At 60.9% G+C, this 9,866-nt stretch overlaps 2 protein-coding genes across 3 annotated transcripts; one reads left to right on the top strand and one right to left on the bottom strand.

Annotated features, from left to right (window-relative positions):
- Positions 1-206: 206 nt before the first annotated feature.
- Positions 207-2,819, top strand: LOC113207813 (tenascin-like; the record flags this gene model as incomplete). Its single annotated transcript, XM_052269073.1, has 8 exons — positions 207-606; positions 673-806; positions 871-986; positions 1,077-1,262; positions 1,456-1,768; positions 2,012-2,136; positions 2,220-2,483; positions 2,566-2,819. Coding segments are annotated over 8 exons (1,674 nt in total), but the record flags the coding sequence as incomplete, so codon positions are not given.
- On the bottom strand, positions 2,811-9,580 carry LOC113207862 (venom protease). Of its 2 annotated transcripts, XM_052269067.1 has the most exons (7): positions 9,334-9,573; positions 7,214-7,522; positions 6,970-7,124; positions 6,635-6,741; positions 6,157-6,422; positions 5,857-6,023; positions 4,971-5,746 (listed from the first exon to the last, which is right to left on the bottom strand). In XM_052269067.1, exons 1-7 carry the CDS (start codon positions 9,398-9,400, stop codon positions 5,567-5,569), a joined length of 1,251 nt encoding a protein of 416 aa, XP_052125027.1. In that variant the 5' UTR covers positions 9,401-9,573; the 3' UTR covers positions 4,971-5,566. The 2 variants fall into 2 exon arrangements, with proteins under 2 accessions (XP_052125029.1, XP_052125027.1); XM_052269069.1 differs by lacking the exons at positions 4,971-5,746; positions 5,857-6,023; positions 6,157-6,422; ... (1 more) ...; positions 6,970-7,124; positions 7,214-7,522 and adding exons at positions 2,811-3,395; positions 3,485-3,768; positions 3,859-3,962; positions 4,401-4,549; positions 4,642-4,872 and having other exon boundaries at positions 9,334-9,580.
- Positions 9,581-9,866: the final 286 nt, after the last annotated feature.

Below are 9,866 nucleotides of genomic sequence, written 5' to 3'. Positions count from 1 at the left end.
ACCCCTGCGAGAGGCGCCTGCAAGGTCGGGGATAGGCAGTCCCGTCACGCGCCTGTGACGTGCCGGGCGGCCTAGCCTACACCTGCGAGCGCGCGAGCGGCACAGAGTCGATCTACTTGTACTCCTATAGTGTATTTCGACTAACGGAGGAAGAAGAATAGCGGGTAGAACATAAAGGTTCCCGATTGGTCGAGAGCTTCCCGCCTCTACGTCACGCCGGTAGTGGAGGTAAGCGCTCGGCCAATCAGGAACCTTCATGTTTTACCCGCTATTCTTCTTCCTCCGTTAGTCGAAATACACTATTCCCATCCACTTTTGACTACAGGGCACAAGACAATTTATCGGCGCTGGAGGCCCGCCTCGCGTCGCTGCCCGCGCTGGACTACCGCCTGGAGACGGTGGCGGCGCGTCTGGAGGACGTCGACAAGCGCCTGGAGCAGCTGACCAGGAACGTGGACGAGCTTCGCCTCGACGTGCGGCGCTCGGCGCACGAGCAGCCCGCCGTCGTGTCCCAGTTCGCCACGCGGGGAGCGCTGGCGTCGCTCAGAGTCGTGGAGAGGAAGTTGGACCGCCTGTCGAGGCAGCTCGTGGAGCAGCGCAGCGAGAGTGAGTGGCGCGAGGGAGGGAGAGAAACAGAGTGTCTCGGAGGACTCGACGTCTTGTGTTTTGCAGGGGGGCAGCGCGGGGGAAGTCCCTCAGAGGACGCCCCAGGCACGCTGCTCAAGCTGGATGGTGGCGGCCGGCTGCTCGTGCGCTGCCACACCGCCCCCGCCGCCCTGGACATCCTCAAGGACGTCTCTGCCAAGGTACGTGCTGGCGGCAGCCCTAACGCTGTGCTCGCTATCAAGACTGTACCGCTGGTGCCCGCAGGTGGACGTGCTTTTCGACCACAGCACGGTCTGTCGCGAGGAGGAGGCCGAGGTTGAGGCGGAGGCCGTGGGGGAGGCCGTGGAGGACGAGACGGACAACCAGGTCACCCGGCAGAGGTAGGTTCCCGAGGATCCTGAGGTTCCCGTGTGCAGTGGTGACGTTGTGGTCGGATGAATTTTTGACTTTCTCCCTCGACTTCCCCCCAGGCTGCGGCGTCGAGGCTGGGGCGCTAAAGGTCGAAAGCACGGCAACCATACCGTTAAAGCCGTGTCACCCGAGGTATCACCGTCGACAACCGTGGCCGGCAGCATTGCAGAGAGAACCACAGCATCACCCGTCGTCACAGCAAGGCCGACGCTGCCCTTTTTCTCCGACGAGACAGAGGACAGCAGGTGAATTCCGGGGTCTGACACTGAGGATACCGTTGGCTCATTATTTCCCGTGCCCTAATCAGAAAACGGCGAGGTTGCAGATTACGTTCAAACTGATCAATCTGGCCTAAAAACCGAGGAATCTATGATTAGCAGACTTGGGAAAGAATGAGCCCGTTGGCTGCCGCCCCATTGACTTTACTCTGCCGACCAGCGCGTCACCGTCGGAGGTAACCGCAGATTTGAACGCGGCAACGGTCACCGGGGATGAGGTCGTCCCCGTCACCACGGACCCCACGCCGGAGAATAGCCCGATGGCGTGCAGGGACAAGCTGGTGCGGGCGCTGGGCGAGCTCACCCAAGTCGTGCAGGCACTGGGGATACTGCCCGCCGTCCCTTCGACCGCGCCCGGACCGACGCCCGCGTCGAGGGGCTGTGAGGATCTCGTCGACGAGCCTAGCGGAGAGTACGTGTTCGACGACCACCGGGTGTTCTGCGACATGGACACGGATGGAGGCGGTTGGACGGTGAGCTGTGTGGCGAGGTGATGCGGCGACGGTGGCCGGGGAGGTGGCGTGGCACACAATTTCTTGATCCAGGTCGTTCTGCTAGTGCGGGGAGTCGTACAATACAAAACGATGTATTTGCATGCTTCAAGGGGTGCGGTCCTTGTTATACGGCACTGCATTTCAAGAAACTCGGGGTAGTGAATTGACGTGTTTGGAATCTCAATCTTTTCCTGAGGGTGTGCCATGGTGCACGGCTTGCAGGTGGTGCAGCGCCGCGGCGACTGGGGGGAGCCGCGGGAGAACTTCAGCCGTTCCTGGGCGGAGTACGCCGAGGGCTTCGGGAGCCCGTCAAAGGAGTTCTGGATCGGCAACAAGTGGCTGCACAGGTAAGGGGTGGGTGGGGTGGTGGCTCATGTCAGCCGCGGCCGGGGAGGCGAGGCGACCCTCACCAAAGACCGCCACATCGCAGGCTGACGGCGGCCCGCAACGTATCGCTGCGCGTCGACCTGTGGGACTGGGAGGGCGAGAGGGCCGTGGCCGAGTACGGCGTGTTCCGGGTGGCCGCCGAGGACGACCTGTTCCGCCTGACGGTGGCCGACTACTCGGGGAACGCGACGGACGCCCTGGCCGCGCACGCGGACCGCCCCTTCAGCACCCGAGACGCCAACCACGACACAGCGCCGGCCTGCTGCCCCTGCGCGCCGGCCTACAGCGCCGGCTGGTGGTTCTATAGGTCGGTATGCCACGCCAGTCTTAACTCCTTTTCAAGTACATTCAGCATAGTTTTTATTTTTGTGTGCGTTTTTTTTTTGTAGCTGCTTTGAGGCGAACCTAAACGGCGAGTTCCACACGCACCCCGAGGAGAACGAGTACTACCGGGGCATCATCTGGGAGGGCTGGCGAGGCGACTACTCGCTCCGGGCCTCCTCCATGATGATCAGGAGCCACTAGCTGCCGCTCCGTGGCACTTTATAGTACTTGGACAGGAGCTCTCTATGGAGTAGTACTGCTCCATAGCGAATATGGGGGTGCACTGGAAATAAAGATGAATCGGTAGCAATAGGAATAAGTGTGTCGTGTTTTACTAACTGTACAAGAATACTGATGTCCGCACCTACAACGCCCTGCAACTCGGGCATTCTCACAGCCCCACCGGTCTCAGCACGACCCATACAAACACATGTCTTTTCCGTGATGGCATTAAGCGTCACGCGGATGCCGCGCGCGAGTTTTAAACCGGCGTGCTGTTATGACAGGCCTTAAAACTGGCCATTTTATCCGTACGATTGCGTTCGCTACTCGCCGCCGGGCCACACAATGCCCTCGATCCAGGGCAGGAAGTGGTAGACGCGCGAGTACACCCCGCCGCCGCCGCACGCCTGGCCGAACGACGTGATCCCCACGATCTTCCACATGCAGTAGGGCTCCACAGAGTCGCGCGAGTAGTTCTTGGGCGCCACCTGCAGCGGGCCGCCCGAGTCGCCCTGGCAGGTGTCCAGGCCGGAGCCGCCCGCGCACAGCTGCATCTCGGTGTTGATGCCCTGCGGCAGCTTGATCTTGGTCACGCTCGAGAAGGCCTTCTTGCACGCCGCGGGCTCCGACACGCGGAGCGCCACCTTGAGCAGGTGGCTGCTGGCGTCTCCCACTGCAACACAAGCGGCGCGCGGGTCACCATCCAGCTCATAATAGGGTTATCCCATTTAGCTAATGGATTAGCTAACTTGGCGAGCTCACCCCAGTCCGTGTTGCCCCAGCCGGTGGCCACGGGCAGCTCGTCCTTCTCGTTGCCGGCGCGCGGCCGCAGGGTCGGCTCCGTGTACAGGCAGGCGGGTCGGACGTAGCCGCTCATCCTCGCGTTCCGCTCCAGGCGCAGCAGCGCGATGTCGTTGTACGTGGAGGGCGGCCGGTAGCCCGGGTGCTTGAACGTCTGCGCGATCCGCAGCCGCTGCGGCTGAGCGTCGTCCGCCTCCGTGGAGTAGTCCAGCTCGCCCAGCAGCACCCAGCGCGCCTCCCGGTCGCTGCGAACAAACCCGAGCATGAGGGCTACTTTCTGCCCCCTCCCGCACCCCGTCGGCTATACCGACACGACATGTGTCCTGGTGCCTCACCCCGCGACGAGGCAGTGGCCCGCCGTCAGGACGAAGTTCTTGGAGATGAGCGAACCGCCGCAGAGCCAGTCAATGGAGGGCTCGTCGCCGTAGCCGATCAGGGCCTGCAGGCAGAGAGGAGAGTACTCGTTGAGGTATAGTGTTGATAGTGCATCGTAGACGCTCTAGCAGTTCAAGCGGCGCCGGATGACGACGGATCAATTCGTGAGTCGGCTCGGATCAAGTCCTTCCCTTCCCTACCCAGACACCGGGAGACGCTAGGCGTCCACACGTGAGTCACACGTGGTCCACACTTGGCTGGCTCACGAGTGGCCGAGCTGGCCGCACGTCGGGAAATCCCGCGATCCCACGGCACGCGGCCCGCTGTTGGCCAATCCCGCCCACACCTGCCGCCCGCCGCCCGCCGCAAGGGAAAGGGGGAAGTCATGAGGGAGGAGAGGGGCAGCCTACAGCGCCGGATTCATTTACAGGTTGTATCGCAAAGAAAAGACAATTGTGGCATCCGTCGCCCGAGTCCCGGGACAATGGTTTGGAGCGCTCACCATGTGGGGGAACTCCATGGCCTTGGCCAGCGACCCCCCCACGATGAGGGGGTCGACCGACCTGGCGCACAGGTCCTGCCGCTCCGTGGCCAGCATCAGCACGGGGGAGTCCACCTCGGCGAACACGTACTCGGCGTACTCCTCGCATTCTGACGCGGAAGGGCAGAAGAAAAGAGGAGCGGATTTGGTTCACGGTTTTTCAAAGAGTTGGAGCATCTCCCTGCTCTGCGGTCTCTCTTACTGGACTTGGCCACGCGGCCGCGGACCCCGACGGCGGCGACCTGTGCTGCGCTGGACGCGGCGGGCGCGGGAGTGGTGGCGGACGTGCCCGGGCAGCAGGCGAAGGGCCAGGGCCCCTGCAGGAAGCAGATCTTGGGCCGGCGGCCGCGCTTCACTTCTTCCACGGCCCAGGGGCAGGAGGTGAGCCGCTTACAGATGCCCGGCGCCCCCGCTGCAGTCTCACACTTGCTCCCTGCAGACAAGGAAGGAAGGGGCTTCAGAAAACACGGTTTAGGCCCAGGGGTTGGGTGCCTTGTGAGAGGAGGGTGGGTGCACTAAAGGATTGAGACGGTCAGTTCGTAAAACTTTATTACTGACTCGGTTACAGGTCACTATACAGGCAGGCAACATTAATTATCCAGTGCGTGTGAACGTTGTGCAAGTCTTTTTATGAGCTTCCCCTTTTGCGTGGAAGATGGAGATCAGTCAGTATTACCTGAAGCATGGCGGCCTTATCACAGGAAATTCGAAAAAATGTTAAATTTTATCACTAATATGACTTGAATAAGTATTATCAATAGGATATTCCAATAGAGCGTGGAGTGGAAGGAAAAAGAACAAAAACGGAGGGTGGAAAAGGCGCCCGCACTCGCACTCCTCCCCGCCAGCCCTTAACTTCTCCCTGGGCGCATCCTCACTTCGGGAGAGGAGAACGGCGCGGGCGCCTTTCCACCTTCCGTCTTTGTTCTTCTTACTACCGCTACGCGCTCCATTCGAACACCCTATACGACTTATCACTTAACCTAAGAGCAGAACACAGAACCTAACTGGGTCTATATTGCACAAAACGCTCACATCTGTCTTTCATCAATCACCACCACTTCTAACAATTTAAAATTCTAATTATAAAAATCGCAGTAAACGGACGTCGGACTCGTGTCGCTTGCTCACTCGTTGGGCCACACGATGCTCTCAATCCAGGGTACGTAGGTCGAAACTCTGGTGTAAATGGCGGGCGAGTTCTTGAAGCCGCACGCCTTGCCAAAGGACGTGACGCCAATGACGTGGTGCATACAGTAATATGGGTCCTCGGTCGTGTACAGCTGAAGCGGACCGCCAGAGTCGCCCTGCGAGGAAACAGCACCGGGGTTGGTTCGAGAGGACAATAGTATATCGAACAACATCATCGACACAGGAGGTCCGCGACGGGGGCGATTTTGGCGTGCCGTAATGGTACCTGACAGGTGTCCTTGCCACCCTTGAGGTCACCGGCGCAGAGCTGCCCTTCGTCCAGGATGCCGAGGGGCAGCTTGCGGTCCACGTTGGCCCTGTAGGACTCGTTGCACACCCGGTAGGGCTGGACGGGCAGCCGCACCTTCATCATGCGGTCACTGGGGTCGCCGGCTGCAAATTCACATTTTCTTTTCAGAACATGCACATTGGCTGAAATTTGTCATTAACCATTTCCTTGGTTATTTTTTAAACGTGTTCAAAATATTTCCAGTGGTCGTTGGAAATATTGAGGGGTACTACTCACCCCACTCCGTGTGGCCCCAGCCGGTGGCGACGGGGACCTTTCCCGGGGGCGGGGCCCGCTCCGTGAACAGGCAGGCGGGCCGCACGTACGCGGTCATGGTGGCGGCCCTCTTGAGCCGCAGCAGCGCGATGTCGTGGTAGTGCTGCGGGGGCTTGAAGTCCGGGTGCCGGATGAGCTTGTCCACCTCCAGCAGCTGGGGCCCGTCGTCATCGGCGTCCGTGGAGCGGTCCAGCTCGCCCAGCAGCACCCAGCGCGCCTTGAGGTTGCTGCAACACGCAGACGTCTCCGATTCACCGGCTGCCACCGCCGAGCAGACGTCGCTGTGTCGCGGGTTTGCCTATTGCAAGGCGGCATGGCCCCTGCGGCCGAGCGTATAGGCAAACCCGCGACACAGCGGCGCGCGCTCGGTTGCAGAGGCGGTGAGCATCGCCACGACGGCACCCGCTGCGACTCTGTCCCGCGCTGTCTCCGGACTCACCCCGGGGTGACCAGGCAGTGCGCCGCCGTGAGCACGTAGTCGGGGGCGATGAGCGAGCCGCCGCACTGGTAGCTGATGTCGTCCCTCTCGCCGTAGCCTATCAGGGCCTGCAACACGGAGCCGCGGCGGCGGCGCGCGGCGGCGGTGCGTCAGAGCCGAGTGTGACGTCAGCTATCAGGTTTGTCCAACCAGCCGCACCCGCCCCGCCCCGCCCCGCCCGCTGTGCAGCAGCTGTGTCGGGCCGGCGCGGAGCAGCGCGGCAGCACAACTCTTTTGTCTCAAAAACGAAAGGTGGCTGACTGCGGTGCGGCGGCCGGTCGGCGTCTCCGACTCACCATGTGCGGGAACTCCTTGGGGTTGGCTTCCTCGCCACCCACGATGAAGGGCTCCCCGGGGTTGGCGCACTGGTTGATCTTCTCGGGGCCGGCCAGCGCGATGAGCGCGACCGACTCCTCCTCGCGGTACACGTACTTAGCGTAGTCGGCGCACTCTGGTGGAGCAGAGCGGGTGAGCGGGGTTCACGACAGGAACAACAGGATTCCAGGAGTTGAAAAACGTTTGGGAAGCGTAAAAGCTTACTTTTCTTGGCGACCCTTCCGCGCTGGCCCACGTTGGGCCTGGAGGTCGGCCTGGAGGTGGGTCTGGAGGTGGGCCTAGAGGTGGGCCTAGAGGTGGGTCTAGAGGTGGGTCTAGAGGTGGGTCTGGTGGGCCTAGGCTCGTCGATGGGCTCCGAGTGGCCAGAGGGGCAGCAGACGATGGGCAGGGTGTTGCTCCAGCCGCAGATCTGCGGGTACTTGTGGTTGTGCACCTCCTGTTCTGCCCAGGGGCACTGCGTCAGCTGGCGGCAGATGCCGGGCCTCTTCACCACCTGGTTGAAGCAGTCGCTCCCTAGAAGAGACAACACATTGGATCAGTGGTTCGTGCTCGCCCGCGGGGCCCGCAGGGAAGCGCGACCGGGCGCGGTGTCCTTCCAGCAGCCGCTATCTGCCGCGGGAGGAAAACTTTCAATGGCAACACATGGTGTCCTGGTCGTGAGGCTCCATTGCCCACTGCGATAGCACACAGAAGCTCTTGGCAGTCAGTTGGAATAATAAGCGTGTTAGCGTTATAAGTACGGCAGGGGGAGGGCACCGCCACACGGACCTCAGGCACACCGCTCTACCGCGCCCGAGAAGCCTTACATCAAAGGAAACCTGCCCGCGCCCCCGGAGTGCCCGGGTCACAGCCCCATGAAGCAGAGCCCAGGACAGTCGGTATAATCAGCAAAGGCGGACAGTTAGTTCAGCACAGGGAAGAGAGCACCTCAGTACCCCCGGGAAAAGAAGACATACCTCGCATTTCGCAGAGACTTCAACGCCATCGGGGGCGCTAAGGACAGGGAGATGGCGGAAAACTATGGGGTTCAAACACTGCAGGCGTGTGAAGGTATATACCAACCCAAGGAGAGCCACCTCATGGCTGAACGTTTGGTGGCGGTGGCACCGATCGATAGGGTTCTGCTTTTGGGGTTGTGATTCCTGGCACTGGAAAAATCGCGATATAACAAACGTACGAAAAATAATGACACCCTGGTATTTAAGTGCAGTTTTTCTTCAGAACCACACACGCAATTTCTTGTTCGTGTTAAATGACCTTGAAATTAAGTTTGAAGTTATAATAAGCAGAAACATGCAGTAAATTGATGTCAGAAATGCGGAACGGTAAGGAGGTTCTGTTGTGTAGAAGAAATATGCAAGGATTCGTAGAGTTGAAACTAATGAAAGTGGCCAAATTTGTTTGGGGTCAATTGACTAAAATACTTTAAAACCTGCCCATAAAACAATACGTCGTCGACCGGCTTACTAAAGCAGACCAGACACGATGCAGGCCTTGGTGGTGTGGCGAATGTCAAAGCTCCATATCACCCTGCCAGCAAAAGCAGACAGCCGAGCGACACCCAGCGCTAGCACCCCACCGCCACAATAACACATTAGGAATTCAACTGAAAGGCGTCCAAAGAGAGCGTGTGGCTCCTCGATACATTTTTTGGACAAGGTCTTCTTGGTGTTGATGTTGTTTAGTTTGATTGTGTTTACACCGTCGAAGTGTTCTAAACAGCCCACATGAATATCGTGGGAGGGAAGAGGAGGTGGGATGCAAATCTATATTATTCACGAAGGAGAGAAAAGTGACACGCACATTCTCGGTAGGTGTTGTGTGTTTTCGCCACACGGAGGTAATCGCAGCGCGCTGGATCTTCCCTCTTCCCCCCTTCCCCCCTTCCTCCTGGGTGTCGTCCTCTGCCGCTCCCGCGCCCGCGCTCGCTCGACGCGTACAGTACATGCGCCGAGTGCGCCAAACCTATACTTCTTCCCGGGGCGGCGGGCCTCGCGGCTCTACGCCTTCTAATTTACCGCGACGGTCCCCACCGCGCGGAGTATCGTCGGCCGCACGCGGGGCACGCGGTGTCGAACGGTACCTGTGCCGCGCGCCCCCGGGGCACCTAAAGAGCAGCAGCGATAACTCGAGAACGCAGTCGGGGACGCGAAAAACACGGCGGCGGCGCACGGAAACATGGAAATCGCGGGACCACCGTTGCAAACGGAAAGGCGGGGAGGATTAACAGTTCAACACAACGACCAGTCGATCAGCTCCGGCGCGCACCGTGTCTTGTTGGTTGGAGAGCCCCCCGGGGGTGGTGCGGGGCGCGCTCAACTCACCCTCGTACAGCTGCTGCTGGGCCTGCGCCAGCCCGGCGAGCGCCAGCACGAGCAGGCACGCCAACATGACGGCCGACTCGTCACGCTCGTTCACACTCGGTGTCACGGTGGTCACGCTCGCCTCACGTCGGTTGGCGGTGCGGCTGCCAGTTCGCTACTGAGGCGAGTGAGTGGAGCGGAGTGAGCGGCGGGTCGTAGCAGCCGCCCGCCCCGCCCCGCTCTGCCCCGCCGCACCGCACCGGCAGAAGACGACAGGCCGGCCAGCCGGTCTTGGTCTGGAGCGCTCGCGCGGCGCACGGCACGGCTTTGCTGGCTTTGCCGGCCCCGCCGGGCGTCTCTGTCGTGCTCTGTCGCTCCGCGGGGCCGTGGCCGCGGACGCTCCGGGAGGGAGCAGGACGGGTGCAGGCCGGCGTGCGCCCTGGACCCGGGCCCGGGGAGGATGAGGGGCAACGCGCTCGTCGGGTTGTTGACGGCGAGCTCCCTGTGTGTGAGTGTGTGAGTGTGTGCGTGTGAATGCCTTTACCCCCCCCCCC

The sequence above is a fragment of the Frankliniella occidentalis genome, unplaced genomic scaffold (assembly GCF_000697945.3).
Source record: "Frankliniella occidentalis isolate FOCC.00 unplaced genomic scaffold, Focc_3.1 Scaffold81, whole genome shotgun sequence".
Taxonomy (NCBI): Eukaryota; Metazoa; Arthropoda; class Insecta; order Thysanoptera; family Thripidae; genus Frankliniella; species Frankliniella occidentalis.
Note: the sequence above shows the minus strand (reverse complement) of the source record. Positions and strands in the feature narration are given on the sequence as shown.